A 22,750-nucleotide genomic window follows, 5' to 3' on the forward strand; every position below is an offset into this window, starting at 1 on the left:
TCAGTACCACATACTAAAGCAGTCCATTCCTGATATCAATAAATAAATAAATCATATATATATATAAATAAATAAATAAATCAGATACTATGCCAGTTTAGAGTGTTTACACTGAAATCTAATCTGTGTCAAATTTATGAAAAAATTAGAATGAGGTCACATCACAGTGATAATATAAACATGGTCTCCAAAAGTAGTTTCTTCAATATGTAATTTAAGACAGACTGAAATAAATAACAGTTAATCAAGACCCTACCACTGTTATTAGATGTACCTTTAATTTGATCTCCTTCTTTAAATATGTTCTTATCCACAGTAAGAGAATATGGCATGGCTGGTGGGACGGTGTGATGCTTGTGTCCCGGCTTCATACTTCTACAGGATTTGGTGACATGGCCATTACTGTAGGAACTAATGGGTTCCATAAACAGAGCAGATCCAAACACCATTAGGAATACAGACTTGAAAGCCATCTGAAAAAACACAGTAAAAATAACATTAGATTGTAATTAATTAACAAGATTAGATTGTAATTAATTAATATTAATGGGCTAGGCTACAATTCCTGACCCAGTCATATTATAGCATTTAACAAATAAGTTTTCTCCTGAAATTCCATTTTAATCTTGCGTTCTAAAGTGGGCATTATAATAACTGCTCCAGCAACAGTGTGTCCGCCTCATAAAGGACTATCAGTCTGTCCAGGGATGATTCCTGTATCGTGCCTAATGCTGACAAGATATAGCTCTAGCTTTTCAGGATCGTGTAAGAGTAAATGGCTGGCTGGATGGAAGGATGTAATTAAGTGTAAATATTATACATAATGAGTGAGAAACAAAAGTACAAATGAATAAAAATTTAATGTTCACAATAATCTTTCACAAGTACTTTCACATACAGTAACGTTGTTGGACAGAACATTTTGAGCATACACACATATAAGTCTCATTGGCAAGGCAGACAGGCCTCTAGCCTATTCAAGTACAGCTGGGGACATAGATTGTAACTGTGGGAAAAGACCAGGTTACCACCAATTACAAGCACCCATCTCACCCCACTTCCCAACCCCCCTCCTGGTTACATTCATTTTTAAATTTAGCAAAACTAACAAAAATTTCTGTAAAAGATGGGAGACAGCATTTTTCCCCCAGAGATAATACTCGGCCAGCTGACTGCAAAACATGTAAACTTTTATCAAATTGCTCTTGTTATCTTATTGCTTGTTCCTGTGGGATATCCGATGAGTCAATAAAAATACAGAAACATTAACTAAAGTCACTGTGTAACAAAAAACACTTAATATTTTCAGGTGATAACATTTGCAAGCATTTTATAAAATGTGTAAATTGAAAAAGACCGACAGCTGATTGTGTTGTTTTGAAACACCCTGCATATCATGAACAAGGGCTGTAAAATTGTTCAGCCCTCTTGGACTTTTCAGATTTTATTGTGATACAACATGCAATCTGAACTAGTTAATACTGTGATTTTGCCACTGAGAAGCACAAAACAATTTAAAAAAATAACATTCATCCATTTTCCAGTCCATTTATCCTGTTCATGTTTTCATTCTTTAAAACCTACCTACCTTTCACATGACACAGCATAATAAGCTCTGGCACATCCATCTATATTCTCAAGTCATATAATTTAGACCATAAATTGGATTAAGCAAGTTTGCAAACAGATAAATGATTAGAAGATTTAGGGTTTCTTGTACTGGGTCATGTGAGCTCCCTAGTGGCCACAGGCTTTTCACTCTAACCAATGCAATAATCAGAGATCATTCAATTCAATTTGTTTTAGTCTATCACTCTTCACAGAGCATAGGCTCAGAAGAACAGAATGGCTATAATGCAGTGACAGAAATGATTAAACCATACAACATTTGCACACATTTTAATCAACATAAACAAATCATGAAAATATAAGTCCATTAACATTATAATTGAGATATGGCCAGTTGGCCAAGAAAAAGATGAACACAAAGTTAATAGCATTATGAAAGAGCAAAAACCTGGGGTCAGAGGGTGGGGGGGGATGTGTGGTTCACAAATCACTTATAATGCTAAGCCCTATGCAATGTCATACAAAGCAACAGTTCAGATGAAACGTGTTAATTGGTTGTCCATCTGCTCCTGGAAACTCCGTATTACATAGGTTTGTGCTTGGTAGTCAAATAAGATGATTTTATTTTTTATCCTAGATTCCAAGATTTCCAACAACTCTGGAATTGTTTTCGATGAACAAGTGTGGAAATTTGGCAACACAACAGTAGCACGTACTGCCACAGGAGGATACAGAGAACAGATTTAAAACTGAGATGGTCAAGTAATAAGATAAATGGTGGGATAAATGTAACAAATGTATTCATGCGCAGATGGTAAACAAAGAGTAATGTAATATGAAGGGGAAATGAGAAGCTCTTACCTGTAGGCAAGACTTAGGTAGTGAGTCTTCTATCGGGATTTAAAAGCTGAGACAAATGAGACATCTCTTACAGAAGCAGCTTGACCATTCCACAGTCTGTGAGCCTTGTATCAACCTCCCAGTGTTCTTTTATTAGTCCTTGGACTATCTACAAGGTCCTAACCTATGGTCTGATATGTACTGTATATATTGATCAATTCACATAAATAATAAGAGGCTAGCCTGTTCACAGCTTTATATGTACAACGAAGGAATGTAAAATCAGTTCTAAACTTAACTGGAAGCCAGTAGAGAAAAGCCAAGCAAAATGACACCTTTTATTGGCTAACTAAAAAGATTACAATATGCAAGCTTTCGAGGCAACTCAGGCCCCTTCTTCAAAGACTTAAGAGCAGGACTTATGTTCTAGTAATATTGTACCTTTAGTGCAGATTATTACTGCAGCATTTTTAATTAAATGAAATCTACAAACAGAAAATTCAAACAACTTGTGAACAACATATTATAGTAGTCAAATCTGCTACAAATAAACATGAGAAATTACTTCCCTGTAGCCTCCATGCATAGAAAACATCTGAATATTCCTATATTGTTAATAAGAAAATAAAATCAGGTTTTTATATAATATTGTAATGTGTGTAGTGAAAGATAGACTTGATGTTGAAGATAATGCCGAAAATGTTTACTGATTCAATAAAACTAAATGTTTAGATCTATTAAGTTAAAATTTTATAGGACCCAGTTGTTTAAACCCCCCATTTCTGTTTTTCCTGTATTCATAGATAAGTAGTTATTGCTCAGTTTTTTAACATACAGCTTCATCTGCTTATAAGTGAAAACGATTTTTTTTTAACGATATCTCTAAGGGTAACATATAAAGTGAAAGCAGTAATGATCCTTTAAAACCTGATTAACTCAAAATCATAAAGCACTGCAGGGGTGGCACGGAAGAACTCAATTGTCTTCCGTTTATGACATATACAACATTCACTGTCTTGGAATGGCAGACAGGACAATTAAACACATTAGTCCTGCATAGCTGGTGTTCTCACTCCTACTTTCTGGCAAATGGTACAGGATCATTGACACTCACACCAATAGATTCAGGAACAGCTTCTATCCATAGGTGATAAGGTTGATGAACAGACAACCAAAAGAATGTGTGTGCATGTGTATATATGTGTGTGTATATGTATATATACATCAGCACGCATCTACAAAGGAAAAAAATGTTAATGTTTATTTCCATGCTGAAAAGGAAAATAAGTTAAAGACACCACATTTTAGCTGTATAGCTTTGATGAGATCATATATAATACTTGTGAATACACATGTAACTAAATAATGGATACACATAAACATATGCTATGTATTGGGTGTGTGTCTTTGTTAGTACTGTTTTATTTTCAACTGTTCTGAGGAGATGTGCAAATGAAATTTTTATTGTAATGAATAAACATGAAAATAAACTTAACTTTAAAAAAGTTAACTGTGCTAATTATGCTCTCCACTGGTTGGACATAAGTGGATTTAGATTTTACTTACTTAAATATTAAGGTCTGAACTCTTGCGGGACTACTGTGGGACTCGCGGGACCCAATGTAATTACTTGCGATGCAGGACTGATTTTCAGTATTGCAGGCAGGAGCGAGTGGTCAACACCTGTATGTGGGCAGGAGATAGAGTCTGGAAATTAAATTAGAATTAGAAAAGAATGTTTAATTTGCCTAAGCAGTTAGGATGCATGCATATACTGTCTCACACGCAGCCTTCTCAAGATTGCATGGCCCAGATACAGCCTTATCATCCACAGTGGTTCAAAAAGAATTAAAAAAAGGAGTGTGCAAAACTGCAAAACTCAGTAAAGGGAAATCTGACATTTGGCAGTCATTTCCAATTGTTATTGATGGCGATGGCAACCAAGTGCCGTTTGCTTGCGGCGATAAATGTGCTAACATACAATGGACACACGTCAGAAACCTCAGGTTTAAAGAGCCACGCATGTGCAGTTGCGAAGTTTCAAACTAAACTGACACACTTGCCAAACTTGTCAAAACTACCAACTAATGCTAAAAGTGAAGCATGTGATAAATGTGTGAATTTTCTTTGCAAGCATATGTTTTAAGCAAAACTTACTTGTGCAACTTGTATGTAGACAGCACCTACCTTCTGTGTCAATTTCATATTTTTGTGGAATGAATAGTAATTATTAACAAAGATCGTACTTTATTTCAATATAGAACAGTAAGCTGTTACCTACTTATAAAACCTTAACAAGACATGTTACTTATGTGAAAAAGACGTGCACACTTGTGCTCAGAAATTATTATTTAAGTCCCTTCAGAAGATTTTTATTAAATACTGATGAAGTAGAATTGCTGCAAAAAAAAAAAAAAAAAAGTGAAAAGGAAAACTGGGCCAAAGAGGGGAAACCTTCGGCCTTATCCTTGCACAAGAGCATGTTAAACAGGTTTATCAACCATATATGACTTTTTTCCTTAATGGGAGCAATGTGTTTCTGTGGGCGGAAGCAAGACAAAACCATTAGGGTGCGTGCAGGAATGGGACAAATGTGGCCAAGTGTATGTGGGAGCTGGAGGGAGTAGGATGGAGTATTGTGGGAGTGCGTTTAAAAAAAATCAGTTCTGTGCAGACCTCTACTTGAATCAATGGTGGAGATGCTCCATCAACAGGATTTTGGGTTGAAGCTGCATAAGAATAACAGGTGGGAGAGAAGACAGCTAGGATACTGCTCTAATTAGTCAGCCAAGCTGGTCTATGGCCAGATTTTGGAATAAAATGTAAAACTCTAACCAGAACAGTTTTATAAATGCCTTTGTGTGTTAAAATAAGAGCACTAGCATGCCATAGAATTAAATAAGGGTTTTCATTGACAGCAAGAATTAACCTTTAATTAAGAAACTGGTTGTAACAAGGATGTTGCCCCCTAGGACCCAAGTTTGAAAATCCTGAGTTAGTTCATCTTCTGATGTATTCCAGCTTTGCTTGGCTGCAGACTAAGGGAAGAATGAAAAAATTAAGGATGCCGAGTCCTATAAAGCAAGCAACTACAATTAAGGCAAATGAAGTGTGCTCAAGTTATTGGTTAGAGTTCGACACCAGTGATTTGTGCCAAGTAACTAAGAAGTAGAGAAATTTGAGGGTAAACGACAACTAAAATTCAAAAAACAAAACCAATTCCTTTACATGATATTAATTTGGCAGCCTGTTAAAAGGTTTGTGTTCAGAAGAAACATATTGCTTAAAAAACGCAACTAATGTAAAAATCTATATTTGACATATAAAATGGGAATACACTCAAAAATCTCTTATCGCTTGGATAAGAGTTGTGCCTTTCATTAGGAAGGTCATTCCCTCCTGATCCTATGACTTTGTACAGATCAGCTCATCTCCAACATACTGTATACAGTATATTAAAAAATAGCTTAGACTGCTAAACTGTTGGAATGGTTCTGTGGAACAAAACATTTCCTCAGGTGCGGAATAGGGGTACCACTGCATCACTCAGTGTAGCTAGATCACTCCCCCTATGTTACACAATCAATTTTAGTATCGATGGGGTGGACCTAACACATAAACCACAGAGGTCTATTTTAGACATTATGAGTCACTGAAAATTTCCAAAGAAAAAAAGTTAATTCCTTTTTTCTACATGAGTTTATGAATCACCATTAAGTAACAAAAATGGGAAAATACAAACTTCATCCAAACTGACTTTCAAATCACAAGGCCATGGTATGATTATTTGTCTATTTTTTCAGGATACATTATTTACTCAAGATGACACTTTGAGTCATTGTGGGAAGACAGCTGAATGGGTAGCCTTTTCAATTATAATCCAGGCACAGAAAAACACATTCGGTGAGTCAATTGAGAATTTGGATAATTGGTCATTTAATTGGGAAGCATACATTACATTTTCTTGAGCAGTTACCAAAAAACAATCTACTTAAACTGCTTCATGTTCAGTTTTATGCAATAAACTGAATGGGCTGAAGTGTACTTCAAACACTAGCTAATAAATACCAATAAAATGCCAACTAGTCATCATATAGCTTATAGATAATAAAAATTTACTGTAATGCCAACACTAGGAAAAATATGCCAGCAACTGTGTCTTCACTTTATTTTACATATATGAATGCCTATAATAGTGAACTAAAATGCACCTCACATAACCAACAAATGGTTGTATACAAGGTCAAACTGTTTTTATTGTGCATTTTAAAACATCCTTAGAAGAATGTTTGCACTAGAAAGAAGTCATTAAACATTTCAAAATGTGCAAATGATAGTTTTGAACTTTTTTCTGAATTTGTATTTCAATTACAGGCTGATTGTGAAGCAGCATCTACCCTGGCAATAACAGGTACAAGGCAGTAAAGAGCTGTGGATAATTGCATGTGCATAGGCCAGACAATGGATTATTAAACCTGCTGATTCCCACTTTGCACCTGAATCTGCCACAACTCCCATTAAACATTAAATGAACCACACACACACACACACACACACACACACACACACACACACACACACGTTGGCCTGTGGACTATTAGTCTGGTATTTTCTTTTAATTACAACAAAACTGTTTTGAGCAGGAAGTAAGCTTCTTTTAATTGTAGCTGCTAGATGGACAAAGATCGGTGTATTATTTAGGCTCAATAAATAATATCTTTAGAATATGGGCAGAAAACCAGAGTATCCTGAGAAAAAAATGAAGACAACGCAGAGGGAATGAGCCAGCTCCACACTGATGGGGAGTAAGCAAAATGTAAACTGAAAACTACAGGCTGTGAGGCATCAGCACTAACACTGAGCCATGATGTCTGTATGTGTGTCCAGTGCCTTAAGAAAGTATTCAGACCCCTTCATTTTTTTCCATATTTTGTTATGTTGCAGCGTTGCACTAAAATTGTTTACATTTTTTTGTCATCAAACCACATTTAATACCTCAGATGACAAAGTGAGAACAGGTTTTAGGACCTTTTGCTAACTTATTAAAAATAAAAAACAAGTATCCCATTAACACAGGTATTCAGACCTTTTGAAATGACACTTGAAATCTGGATCAGGTGCATCTCTTTCTATTGATCATCGATGACATGTTTCTATGCTTTATTTGGAGTCCACCTGTGATCAGTTCAATTGATTAGACATGAATAGAAAATGCCTGTCATATCCAGAGAAAACAAGGCATTGCTAATCACCTGTTCAATATCACTCCAGCAGTGAAGCATGAAAGTGGAGGCATCATGCTGTGGGGATGTTTATTCAGCAGCATGGACTGGGAAACTAGTCAGGGTTGAGGGAAAGCTGAAGGTGGCTAAGTACAGAGATATCCTTAAGGAAAACCTGCAGCAGACATCAGACTGGGTTGAAGGTTCATCTTCCAGTAGAACAATGATCCTAAACACAAAGCAAAGACAGCACAGGAGTGGCTTATGGTCAACTCTGTGAATGTTCTTGAGTTACCAAGCCAGAGCTGGCACTCAAATCAAACTGAACATTCATTTCAGGAGAGACCTGAAAATACCTGTCTCCATCCAACCTGATGGAGATGAAAGCATCTGCAGAGAAAAACGGCAGAAATTCCCTAAATCCAGGTGTGTGAAGCTACCCCAAAGAGACACCATGTTGGAATCACTGTCAAAGGAGCTTCAACCAAATACTGAGTAAAGGGTTTGAATACATGTCAACTTGATATTTCTGTTTTTTTACTTTTAATAGATTTCCAAAATTTCAAAAACCTTGTTTTCACTTTATCATTCAAAGCATTGAATGTGTGTTGCTTGATGAGAGAAAAATAAATTTAAATCTTCTTCTTCTTCAAGCTGCTCCCATTAGGGGTCACCACAGATGATTATACTTTTACATATCTTGCTGTCCTCTGCATCTTGCTCTGTTACACCCACTATCTCCATGTTTGCCCTCACCACATCCATAAACCTATTAGGCCTTCCTCGTTTCCTCTTAACTGGCAGCCGCATCCTTAACATCCTTCTTCCAATACACCCAGCATTTGTCCTCTGTACATGGCCACACCAACCTAATCTCACTTCTCTGACTTTGTCTCCCAACCGTCCAACCTGAGCTGACCCTCTAATGTACTCAATTTCTAGCCTTGTCCATCCTTGTAAGACCCAATATAAATCTTAACATCTTTAACTCTGGCACCTCCACCTCCGTTTCCTGTTTTTTGGTCAGTGCCACTGTCTCCAACCATTAAAACATAGCATGTCTCTCTGTCTTGCAGACCTTCCCTTTCACTCTAGCTGGTACTCTTTAACTCTGGCACAAATCACTCCTGACACTCTTCTCCAACCTGCCTGCACTCTCTTCTTCATTTCCCTTCCACACTCCCCATTACTCTGTATTGTTGATCCTAAGTATTTAAACTCCTCCACCTTCGCCAAGTCTACTCCCCGCATCCTCTACACTCCTCTGACCTCCCTCTCATTCACACACATGTATTCTGTCTTTTTCCTCTCCTCTCTAGAGCCACCTCTCCAGGGTCTTCTCGACCTGCTCCCTACTCTCGCTACAGATCACAATGTCAGAAAAATTCATTTAAATGATTTAGAATAATTCTTGCACATAATAAAATGAAAAAATGAAGGGTCTGAATTTGTTCTGAAAGCACTGTATATGTGAATGGAGACATAGAACATTCTGAAATCTGCTTTCTCTAACCCTAGATAGAGCACAAGTCCAATTCTGATCCCACTGCTACACATTTTACTGATATCTGATTAAACAAGTTCAAAAATTAATAGATGTGTAAATCTAACAATATCTATATTAACTTATTTTGAAAATTAAAATAGTAGTGGCTGGGATGACAGAACAATGGGCCAGTCCTACATTTAAACAGTGATTACAAGTATAGCTACTCTGATATACAGAACGGTGAAGACAGCTTTCAATCACATTTTCAGCAGTTTACCTTTTTATTTGATGCCCAATTAAAATGTTGAGGACAACAAATCTCAGAGAAACAGTAACGTTACAATTGGGTTCCTAAAATCATCCACGCACAAGACAGTCACTGATGAGTCTGAAAGCTGTTATACAACTAAAATTCATTAATATCAATGGATTATTAATAATTTTAAATGACACACCAATAAACCTGTATGAACAAAATCTGTTTCTAAAATTCGGTGCGAACAATGTTTAAAAAGATGATCACATTGCTTCGATTAATCAGTCACACAATGTAACTATGGTTAAGAAACAACCAATATCAAATTTGACAGCCTGCTACAGAGTCGGTGTTCACCCCTGTGTTGTCAAGATTAGAAACCCAAGTCATGTCTGTCCCAAGATAAGATATACCAGTCATAGATCCGCCTAAATGTCCTCAGGATAGAAAAGGGAAGAGGTGTTGTAAATACTATTAAATGCCAGATAGAAATAAATTATGTATTTGTGAATGTATCATTATTTTTTTTAAAGTCACAAGTTAAATCATTGTGATGCTGCACATCTATATTCATGTCCTGACTAATACTAAGATGGTAAGGCTGTCATTTAGCTCTTAATTATATACAGTATACTCAAAATGTAATTACACAGTGTGCGTGTGTGTTTATATGAAGATTGGTAAGCCATACACTAACTATTCCAATGATACACTGTTGTATACAAGTCCAAACTATTCTCCCATTGCTGAATGCCTTCTTAGAATGCTGTTATGCACGGTATAAATAAATAAAAAAATTGTCTGCTAAAAATGAGAACAATTCAAAAAGATTTGTTATCTACAATAGTTAAACCATATTAACAAAAAATTGCAACACTATTTTATACATTTAGACAAAATGAAAAATGGATTCAGATAAACATGGAAACAAATGATTAAAACGACAACTGTTATAACACTAAACAAGTTAATGGAAAGGTATAATAGGAAATTAAAAATAGGGAGACAAAATTTTTCAGAAGAAAATGAAACTTCAGTATTTTTGGTATTATACATTTATTTTCTAGAATGAATGTTATGCAGTGTCCAACTCCAATCTGCTCTCTTGATGGATGAACGGAATTATGAAAATGCATATTCTACTTAAAAGTTTGATTAACTATTAAAACTGCTATAAACTACTTAATGAACTATGAAGCTGCCAAGATTCCCATACAAGAGAGTGTTTTATAATATGCAACACATATTGCAATATTGTAACATATTCAAAATCTGCTTCTTTTACACAATGTGGACTTAGAATCTAGTCTCAGGAACGAGCGTCACCATCGACACATTTAGTGACTCCAGCTTGTCACTTAACTGGTCAATCCTACATTTATGTTTATAAGAAAACTGTAAAATGTGTGATGTTCCTTCATATGTAAAACACTACGCCATCATGTTTCTGTAATAAAAGTATGATACCTGTTCAAAATGAACCATGTACAAATGTGATCCTGAATATCAATGACACCAGAGATAACTGAAACAGACAGTTTCATTTCATGTACTGTTTCAAAAATATGTCACTAAATTTAATTTTGCATGCAATCTTGCAATCATAAATGACAAACCTTTCTACAAATTGGGTTTTGTGAGATGGAAAGCAATGAATATTGCTCCCTAAAGGTTTGGCAGCACTTTGCATTCTTTCGGGACTAGTATGGTTTCTCAAAAAAGTGTCAAAACAAAAAATGGGGTAAATTATCTTTTGGAAAAGTAAAATATTTTATGGTTTGGGAAGTGTTAAAGGGGGGGCAGGCATGCATGAGGGAGACAGGGGAAAAATAGCATGTGGTGGCCCCATGCCTGTACAAATCATTGAACACAGACAAAAAAATATGAGAGTCAAAACTGATCACTGAAAGTGGACCTTGCTACTTTTCTCACTTTGTGACAGAGCAAGATACAGAGGACCTGAAGATATGGAAAATGATGATCTGCTGTGATGACCCCTAATGGGAACTGCAGAAAGAAGAAGCTCATAGAGAAAAAAGGTCTTTGAAGAAGGGCTTTCTATTTAAAATTGATATTGCAAAGTTTTAATGGTATATTGACAAAACTAAATGTTTTTCCAATTAAGCTTTTTGGGGCCCAGTGTCAATGTATAAATGAAGAAATTCCAGACGGAATAAAAAGAGGGCTTTGGGGGTCCTCCAGCTTGTAAGTGAGCCTGGAAAGACTCACAGACACGCACATATATATATATATATACATAAGTATATATATATGCGTGTTTAAATGTTGTAATGTAGCAGTTCCACATGGATTTAAAATGGTGTCTTACTCAGCAATCACAAGGAGGCATAACCTACCCTGGCAACATTATTTGCAGGGCTTAATCTAGTCCTGGAAAGGTGGCCAGTTCTTTATGGAGTAAACTTACATACACAATGACACACACTCATATATACATATATAATTATATATTTAGTGAATATATAAAAAATATATACTTATATAGTCACATAAAAGTATATAGTACATATTTAAAAAGGCATCTCCGATCATCAGGTCAAGAAAAAAGAAACACAAACCGTAGCATGGTAATGTGATTTTCATCTTTTTTCGGTTACAGCATCCAAACTAAGTTTGTCCAGCATGCCCATTTAGCTTTATAAAACAAACCTCAATATTTATTACTGTTTAGTCATCAAAATAATAAATGAGACTTTTAAACATTTTTAGGGGGTTTGAATTTAATACAGTCGTTAAACATATCGACATGCCTGCATATACCTATACATTTTCTGAAAATAATGTAACAATCTTAAGGCAAAGTGTAAAATTAAGGAACAAATCAGTTTTATAAACCACTATTTATTGCTCAGTCGTACTTACCCTAAACCTATCCCCGTCACAATGGGCCAGTAAACTGTAAAACACCCGCGCATACGGGAACACGCAACCTCACCAGCTCCTACCCACACTGGGTCCTTCCTACAAGTTGGGAGGTTTCAACAGTGTTTGTAGGGACACTAGTGTGCAGATTCCATAATAAAAAATGGATCTCTCTTTATTTACACCAAAACAATAACTTCAGAAGACAACACTGGTGATATGTTTCGTTCACATCTAAACAATATTTTGGAGTATATCTTAATATCACAAATAATCAATCCATGCGTGTATTCGTGCAGCCCGAATTCAGTCAGTGCACCATTTGAGGGCACGGGGCAAAAAGCGAGCCTCCAAAGTTTAGCAGTCCCTTGCAGAGAGATTCGGACAAATTCAGAAAGAAACGAGCAAACTCCACTTATCACACCCAGGATCCGAACTTTGCTGTGTCCTGGAGCTGTGGGGTAGCGGCCCATGAAAACCCAAGAAAAACATTAAAAACACACCTATGCTAACATTATAAATAGCCAGCGTGTAACTGTGAAATGTCTGGATCTTGAAATAATAGTATCACAAAACTGTAGAAATATGACTTAACAGCTGTTGGATGTGTGAAGGTGATGCGTTGCCAGGTACTCGGCACCGTTTTCTTTCCGAAATCTGCTGGTCAGTGCTCGTTCACACCGATAACCACATTTATAAAACTTTGTCTGTGCTACTCTGAATTTGTAAGTAAATATTTGTGCGGCACTCATTATGGTCTTTACTTCATTAGGTAAACGACTGAAACACTTCACACCACATAAACATATTCACGGTTATTAGCGATTGCTCACCTTTCACGGTGCACCGGTGAACCTGAAGAACAGTCTTCTGCTTTTCCCTTTGAGGTGAAACATGAACAGCTCTGTCTCAGCTGGTAAGAGGCAGGCGCTTCAAGGTAGTTAACACGCCCCTTCTCACATTCTCAGGAAGCGTAGCCTACTACACAAATACTGCGGAAAAAAGCACCTCATAAAAGAAAAGACTTCTCAATAATCATGCGAATTTGTGTGTGTGTGCGTTTTTTTTTGTTTTGTTTTTTTTGTAAAAAGAAATAGTCTAGATCTGAGTCTGTACAGAGACTCTGGCGACCAAAGCAAGTGGTACAAAGCCAACCTCAGGCAACAAAAGGTGAGCACATTTCACCCTTCCGTAGATGACGCTCCCGATCACGTGACTATGACAACCTCGGCCAAAACGATCAATTGGAGATAGTCATATTTTGTTTGTGCGAAGTTTACAAATAATACAGTATTATCAGTTAATAGGCATAGTATATTATATTATGCCCTACACGTGTAACCACACATTCATTCCGCCTTTGTTCTCTATCTTAAATAAACGCTTGCTTCATATTTTCCTTCATACTGTTTTCAAAACAGTCTTTTGGGAATGCGAACAGGAGCAACACGCGGATGAAATTGAAATGTGCGTACACTCCGATAGTTTTGGTAATACACTAACTGCGGCTGAGCAAAATCGCTCCGTCCTCTAAACACTGCTAACTGAAGCACGTAACAAATTTGATAACCGAGAGGAGACCATTCAGTCTCTCAAGCCCGTTTGTTTAGCTAATAGGCAAGCTGTCCCAATCATTGAAAATAGCCTTATACTGTGGTAAACCAAGTGCTAGAAATACTAAAAAAGATATTGTTTTAATCTAAGTATTTTATAATTTTGAGGAGAAAAATATTAATTTATTTTTTGTTGTATTTAAAGAAAATTAGTTTTGGTGTGATCTTTCTTTATGATAACTATTGAAGTCTGCTTGGAGGACAAAGCAGATTTATTTTTCAGTAATGAGAATATGGAATATAAAAACGGGTATATCCTTAACATTATTATTATGAAACACTCTACATTCATAAATGTAAATGGTCAAAGGAGCCACCAACATTTACGCAATTCTAGATAGAAATTGCTCATTATATTAATACGTTGGAAGGAAAAGTATTGCGAACCATTGAGTTTCAATATATATTTTTTCATCCTTTAAGTATATTTATAAAATATTCATATATGTTTGTATTTGTTTATAGTTTTTATATTTTAACTGACATTTTTCTGATACATATTAACTAGAAATTAGTTACAGTATAAATATCACTAATATTTTATTGGAAATTCTTTTATTTAAAAGAATATAATATAGGAAGTTTGTTGCAGTGGTAGCATTTTTGCCTCACAGTAAAATGACTGGGATTCACGTCCTGAGTGCTCCCTCCGTTTAGTTTGCATGCTCTACCTGTATGCATGTAGGTCTCCACCCACAGTAAAAAGATATTGGGCTAGGTAAAATGGTAATACTAAATTGGCCCTAGTTTGTGTTTGTGTGTGCGTGAGTGTGTACATCTTGTTCCTGCCTTACACCTGCTGATTGCTAGAATAGGTTCCAGCTGCCCCACAACTCTGCCCAGGATTTGTGTGTAAAGTCAAAGGACAGATAATATAAAAAATAGGAACATATAAAGTACTGAGGTGTGTAAACATCAGTGCTTTTGCTTTATTCAAAATAAGAAAATATTATGCACATTTCTTTTTTCTCTGTACTTACATTTAAAGTGTAAGAGCTAATGTGTGGATGCTCTTGCTAAATTTCTCAAATGGAAACCTCTAGAATAAAAAAAAATCAAATACTTTGTAAATCTCTACTAATATTTATGAAAGAACTCTATATTTTTTACAAAGTTACTTAGAATGGAAGTGTATACATAGCACTAGTAACAGTGCTTATCGGAAAAAGTGCTTCTGTCAACCACTGTAACCTAATACCTGAATTTCCAATAAAGTTTAATTTATTTTTGAATTTGTGAACAGACCTTCTTGACATTTCTGTATTTTAATGTTTAGATACATGCCATATTTTGTTAAAACTTATTAATTGGGTACAGAGCATATAAATTGTGAGCATTGGGAGGGTGCCGCAATCCCCCACACTCCAGACACAACTTTACCAACAACTGCTCTGCTGAGTTTAAAACACCTTAAACAGGCTTCTTCTTTCTACAATACAACATAACGCAATTCTTTTACTTCAACTCCTTTCCAAATGAGCTTTGGTCCTCCTCCTCTATGCTAAAACAATGTCATATTATTTTCCTGCACATTTCTTTGGATAAAAGTGAACATATTATATATTTATTATTTACTTATTGCAGATGTTACCATCATTGCTTTCAGCTGCTATAAATAATACGTTTTACAAACAATGCACCACATACATTTGAAAATAGGCTTTCTATCTGCAGACATATCTAATGATTACAGAAAAGAAAATTTTATGTAAATCAGTTGAGAAATAAGAAAGTTATAGGTTAATTTTAACACAAGAACCTAGCATGTCTTATTACACATGTATGTGTTTACAGCAGCCAATACAGCATCTGTTTGTTTATATCTGTACTTTAAGGTGATAACTATATGCTTCCCTAAGGGTTTTGTGCAACCCAGACATACTTCCCAGCTGACTGGCCAGTTTTTTGAATATCTTCCAAGGTCAGCTTTTAAAAAGATCTTTGATCCTGCAGCTGGGTGAGCTTAGAGAGGTGAAGGAAGGGAAGGGAAACAAGAGTGACCAGAGGTCTGGAGTAAAGCAGGAAAATGACTGTGTGTCTACGTAGGCCCAAGATAGGTATAGTTTTGTTATTTGTTGCATATTGTCCTGCACCATATCCCGTCTATTATATCCTCCCTGTTATCTTCAACTCCTGTCAATAATCCTCTATTGTAAATAAACTATGGTATTTCTGGGAAATCATTCTGTGTTGGGAGTCACTCATGAGCACCCTCTGCAGGTTACACTATGAAAACCTGAAGAGTTAAACCAAGCCAGTCAAACCTCTAATACTTCAACTAACAAAAACCTTGCAGCAAAAGATTTTTGAGGTTCATACTAAAAGAAAAAAAATACACAAAATCAAAATTCTTAAAGAAAGAACAATAAACCTTTTAATTAATACATTTCTAATTTTGGGTTCAGGGCAGAGCTCCATAGCTTAAAGAATAGTCTAATAATTAAAAGTAAAGATGTTCTCCTTACAACATATATTTATCTATAACAGTACACAACCCTTAACTGACTTTATTTACTATGGCCCTAATCAGTGAAGTAGAAAACAACTCAATGCTCCAGTGATACAACTGTGGGCAAGAAAGCCTTCAAATAAGGTATCCTCAGCAAGCTAAAAACAATGATCACCGTAATAATAATACATTTTATTTATATAGTGCCTTTCCCATGCACCATCAAGGTAGGGTCAGAGCCCCAGCCAGAATCTGATACTTGCTTTCTTTTCTTGATTTGGATGCTGCACGATACAGTTTGGTTAAAAAAAAAACACTTGAAATTTATATTTAGCAAAATAAACAGACAAAAACAAAAAGGACTGGGACGTCACAGGCTACCCAGTTTAATGATGAAGGTGTAACCCTAGGCTGATACAATACAAGTGTGATCTGTTCCTGGGCTGACCCAGAAATGATGATGACCATTCATTCTGCAGGGCTTTTAAGGTAACAGACTAGAGGGATTGGGGTAGGAAATAGGGCTTTACATTCATGGGTCTTCTGGTAGGTCAGTTTCTTTGTGACTGAATACGGAATTAGAACAGAGGTAAGATGCTGTGCAAACTTCAGATCCTCTCATATACAATGCACCTTGGACCAAGTGAGAAACACATAAAAGTTATGCTTGTGAAAATATATAAACTGAAAGACAGAAATTTAAAGTTAAGCTTGTTAATTTGCAAGTAAGAATTCCACTGTACTCTGTATACATAACAAACAGATAATGACTTTTGTGGAAGCTGGCCCGGACACAGACAGGCAGACACCATAGGTTCAACACCACACACACGTTTTTTGTACATATTATATACAAGTGACAGCACACAACTCAGTACTCCTGTACTTTTCACCCACAAAGTCCAGGCCTCTTCGCAATGCCTTTCTCCTTTGGTCCGCCTCCTCTCCTCCGAGCTCTGTGCTTCTTCCACCCGACTCCAGCCATCAAATGGAGGGAGGCGGCCCCTTTTATGCTCACCCGGATGTGCTCCAGGTGCCTCCCAATGAGCTACTGCCGGCACTCCCTGGTGTGGCGGAAGTGCCGGCTGTGCACCCAGAAGCACTCCGGGTGTCCCTGGTCTTCATCCCCCCAGCACTTCTGGGTGTGGCGGAAGTGCTGAGGGCCAGGGCTCCTCAGGCATCAGGGCGCCCCCTGGTGGTGACCACGGGCCCCTATAGGGATGAGCTTCCATACTCCTTTCTCGTGGTCCCCACAGCCACCAGGGCGGTCGCCCCCTCGTGGTCTGGAGGAGGCGTAATCCCTCCTCTGGTCCTTCCAGGCGTCCCGGCTGGGTACCGCCCCCAGCCGCTCGCCACACTTTATAAACCTATAAGCTTATAAACGTATACGTACTATATGTACTGTATATTTATTTATGGTTATACATATAACACTCTCAAATGCAGTCAATTTAATTCATGGTTGAGAGGCCCACAATCTATTCTAGTGGTATTAAGCACTGTTATGATTATGTTTGTTTTAATTTTTTATAATTTCTATAATGTTCTGACAAGGACGTTAAGCTCTTTCCAGTATTTTTAAAAAAAAGTTTTCCATTTTGCTTTTGCCTTGATATAATTGATTTTTGTCTCCCATCTTATTTTCTTTATTTGCATGTGCTATGGTTTAACCGGAGACTTGTGCCTGGCTAATGTAAATTCTAACCTGATTTGTTGTTTTTACTGTGTTTGTTAAATATATATTTTGCTTATTATGTGTTTGTCTTTGTGTTTTGAATATTGTTTTGTGGTGCTCCACCTGACATGTAAATGTTGGCCCTGCCTCTACAGGTCTTACCCATAAAACACAAAGTATGCAACTGAAAACACTAAACCATACTGTAAATACACGTAATACAGAAATATTAAATAAATAAACAAAACAATATTAAAAAAGAAATGTAAAAAAAAAATATACAAAATAAAATTTAACAAAACATAAAACTAACAACTTAAATAAGAATTTACATAAGCCAGGGCCAAAACCTTTGCTAAACCATAACAGCATGATGTTTGCCATCACGTGACATGTTCACCACTACTGGTGATGAATTTGTCCTTCTGGTATAAATATGGTGGCAATTTTGGAGCTCAGTATCCCCCAGTGGTTATCAATATCTCTGTTTAGTGGTAGTTGACTCTCTCATAAGTAGGCCAAGTGCTACAATTTGATTTGAGGTTTTGACTTTGTTGTTTGACTTCTGACCTATTCCTGAAAACAATCATTTTCTCTTGATCATCTTCTGATCATTATTTATTCTTACAGTAATTCTCAGGTGCAGCATATTCCCCATAACAGGTGCAGAGCATGAAACAGCCATAGAAAGAGTGTCAGTCCATTACATGGCCAACTTTTGCACAAACTCATATTCACACAACGTCAATTTAGATTCACTAATTAACCTAAAAAGCATATGTTTTGGGGATGTGATATGAAAATGAGAGGACCAGTAGAATGTGCCAACTCCACATGAACATCAACTGGGCGTGGGATTCAAACCATGGATGCTGGATCTGTGAGGTGACTATATAGTAATAGTAGCATTAGTGGTAGGGGTTTTCCCATGTTTTTATCAAACTACTCATCCACCTACTGATTTTCTGAAGTTGCTTTATTTAATGATGTAGGGAGCCCAATATGTTTGTTCTCTTATACTACTAGTTAATTGTTTTAGAATACCTCAGTTTTTCATCAAAATTAATCAGTTGAAATGTACTGATTGACCTAAAATGGTGAAAAGGTAAGCAGGACAAAGCTTGCTGAGAGGAGCGGAGGAGGAAGACAGTGATAGAGAGAGAAACAGAGAAGAAGAAGGTAAAGTATTGCTGTGGTCTGCTTTGTGAATTGTAACTGTGCTTAGTGCTGTGGGAAACACTTTTTTTCCACTGAATCAGAACACTTGTTTCCAAAGCCTGTTTTTGTCAGGTGCTTGGGGAGCTGTAGTTCCCCCTGGGGACCACAAGTGGCATAGTCGGCAGGATTCCTGACTGTTTGCTGGCAAAGACCTGTGTTTTAACATTCTTGTGGCCAAAACACTCCAACACAACTGTGCTGTGGCAATGGACAAGTTAGCTGAGAGAGAGAGAGAACAGGAATAAGTTTGCTGAAGGAAACTGTACCTGGAAGAAAAGGGGCCAGACACAGTGGGAGATATAGGGGGAAAGTACAGAGGAATCAGATGTGCTGCAGAAACATCAGCAGACAAGCTGACACGGTGAGTGGAATGGCCAGCCGGGAGAGACAAGCGCAGGGTAGCAAGACCCAAGAAAAGGAATGTTCCGTACTCAGGGAACGCATGGCCTGGGACTGTTTAGTGGGTGCCCCATGCTCTTACCTTACAGACAACAAATACCCAGACTTCAGTCTGAAGGCATATTGCATTCTCGGACAAGACAATTAATGGAGCTCGCTTGGACTACATGAGCAATGAGGACCTCACCCCGCTGTTTGCTGAGGAGGGTCAGGAGACCCACCCCAAAGAACCCTGGGAAGGCCGGAGCAGTCCAAGGCCCTTGCACTTCCTGGTGCCCAAACCAATCGACAGGAATCTGCAGAGGGAAGGGGAGGGAAAGCATTGAATATCTGAGTCGACTCCTCGAGGGATGAGGGGGAGTTATGGGAGGGACTTCAGATACCCGCCGATAAACTGGCCCAGGTGGGACTGACAGGACAGGTAAGTTACCTCGCTGGCTCCTCTTTTCCCAAACCTCCAGGATACCTGACAGAGCATGTGCCAGAGAAGCCCATACTGTTTGTCTCACAGTCTGCAGACAGAAATGCCCAAAGACTGGACCTGTTGTTGGCCGAAATGACTAACTGTTGGTTGGATTTGCAGGGGCTCGAGAAGGCTCTATAACCTGTGTGAGCTTTGCTACAGGTGCTCAAGCTTCTGTAGAGAATGATCAGGGAGGTGGAGAAGATGGCCAAGGCATCACTGAAGACCCTGGAGGAGTAGGTTGAGGGCCTTGGCCTGGGACACTCCATAAAGGTAGATACAGAGCAAAGGGGCCTCAGAAATTAATAATGTTGAGTGACAAGTAGCCTCGATCCCCACAGTTGACAGGGGAGTGATGACTGACCGCCCAGTGGTAAAGCCTCCCGTCAAGAACACACTAAGGGAGAAGCTCGTGGTGGAGGAGAAAGCCAGAGTGCGGGATGAAATGGGTTGGCTTGTTAGTGCAGATGTCCAGGCTGTCCAGCCTCCCACCAATCTTCCGGCAGTCACATTTAAAGTGAAAGGTGTCCAGACAGCACATGGGTCTATCTTTATTGCACCCCAGAGTAAAGGAGATCTGTGGGATAAAGACTGGGTCTCCTGATGGTCTAGCATGTGAGCCCATGCTTGCTTTGGTTACCGATGACTCGGAGGACTGAGTCAATGTGCATGGAGCCCACGGGGAAGGCGGAATTTCTGGACTGCTGCCGCATTCGCATGATGCAAGTCCCGGGAAGGAAACCGCAGTGCTAGATACAGGCTGCTGGGACATCACTGGAGACAGTGGACCTATAAAAGGCACAGTCAGGCTGGGAGACCGTATCAATGTGACATCGCCTCATCTGATTATTTTTTTTTTTATTATTACAGACAGGAATCGGGAACCAGCTGACTGTGACTAATTTTAGCGAAGAACAGTAACCCTTGCGGAATAGGAAGTTGAGACAGAAATGTCAGGGCCTGCAAAAAGAGAACCAAAAATGATGTTGGTTGTCTTGTGTGGGGTGCTCCTCCATTCTAAAAGAAATGGAAACTGGGTTAGTGTTTCAGTCAGAGAAAACATTTTTTCCATATTATTCCTCATTCCAACACTCATGAGACACTGACACTCACAAAGCTTGCATGTGTGACAATTTACTATAAGGATAACTCCTTTACTTAATTTTCAAAAATAAACAATCTGATTATCCTACTGACAAGAGACATGTACATTTAATAAAACAAAGTCAAAAGTCTAATCAAGATACTGTAAGATGTTTGAATCACTTGGTGATGTATTGATTAATGAGGATGTCTCATAGGTTTGACAGACTAGGTTTTAAAATGAATTTCAGTATGTACAGAAATGCGCTGACACTACTCCGTTATGATATTCATATGTTAAATATGGTGTTTGCAAGTCTTGGTACTGGGTCCTTTACTGTTTTCACGTGACATGCTTCCTTTGTGAACTATCATTAGAAAACATAACATTAATTTTCACTCCTTATGTACACGATACCCAGCTATATCTTTATTTTAGACCAAATAATGTTCCTCTCCTTAATTAATTGTGTCACTGAATGAAAGAAGTGGATGGATGATAACTTTTTGTCTCTGAATACAGAGAAAACAGAAATACTATTTATTGTCGTTAATGATGTATACTGCAACAGTATTTTTATTTTAACTCAGTTGGTCTAAATTTTAGTTTTCACTGAATCTGCTCACAAATTAGGCAGCATCTTTGATGCAAGCAAGTCTTTTAAAACCTATTTTCTCCAACTTAAAAATATTGGAAAATGATTTCTGTATACAGTATGGAGGATACTGAGAAATTAATTCATGCATTTATTTCTAGTAGAGTCGACCACTATAATATGTTATTTACAGTTAATTCCCAAGAATTGTTACAAGAATGAGAAAGTATGACCATATAACTCCAATTATTTAGTCATTACACTAGCTTCCAGCTAAGGTATTGGCTGATTTCAAAATTCTCCCTATTACATATAAGCTTTAAATGGTCAGAATTTATCTTTGATTACAAACTGGCATGTGCATTAGGATCTGAAGATGCTGTCCTACTAAAGCCTACTACCAAAGATTAACAAAATAACTTTAGGATGTCAAGCCTAGAGCTACAGGGCCCAAAGCTGTGGAATGATCCACATGCTTTTATAAGAGCTGGTCTCAGCTTTTAAATCCAGACAGCATACCCTAATTAGTGTTACTTATTAGCTGTGTATGTTGTATCCCTGTTTTTCAATCATTTGTATAAACTGTATCAAGAAGAATTGCTTTATTCAAGATAAATAATGTTCTGAAATGGCATACTATCCGGAGTTGATTCCTATCTTACTAACGCCCAATGCTGTTAGGCTAAGCAGGTGAAAACAATTGATAATGAGATTGACAAATTTTGCAAACCATGTACAGCATGTCAGTGTCCATTAATCACCTAACACCCTCAATTTAAATAATAAAGCATAAGGGTCAGAGTCATACATTTCAATGAGCTCCAACATAGATGCAGTAAGTAGGAGTGCTACAGAGCCACACATTTCAATGAGCTCCAACATGGGTGTAGTAACTGGGAATGCTACAGTAAACTGATGTCATGCTAATCCACTACAATCAACAATGTAGGTAGAAAGTCATAGGTACAATTAAGAAGCATTTTCAAAATGTTGGT

At 37.5% G+C, this 22,750-nt stretch overlaps 1 protein-coding gene across 1 annotated transcript in view; it reads right to left on the minus strand.

Moving 5' to 3' along the window:
• Nucleotides 1–13,444, minus strand: part of frrs1b (ferric-chelate reductase 1b) — a 63,388-nt gene extending 49,944 nt beyond the window's left edge. Inside the window, exons 1-2 of the mRNA XM_028811130.2 lie at nucleotides 13,093–13,444; nucleotides 275–473 (exon numbers count right to left, since the gene is read on the minus strand). Of these exons, the coding sequence (XP_028666963.1) occupies nucleotides 275–473 (199 nt within the window). The 5' untranslated portion in view covers nucleotides 13,093–13,444. The remainder of the gene's footprint in view (nucleotides 1–274; nucleotides 474–13,092) is intronic.
• Nucleotides 13,445–22,750: the final 9,306 nt, after the last annotated feature.

Source organism: Erpetoichthys calabaricus, chromosome 10 (genome assembly GCF_900747795.2).
Source record: "Erpetoichthys calabaricus chromosome 10, fErpCal1.3, whole genome shotgun sequence".
NCBI lineage: Eukaryota > Metazoa > Chordata > Cladistia > Polypteriformes > Polypteridae > Erpetoichthys > Erpetoichthys calabaricus.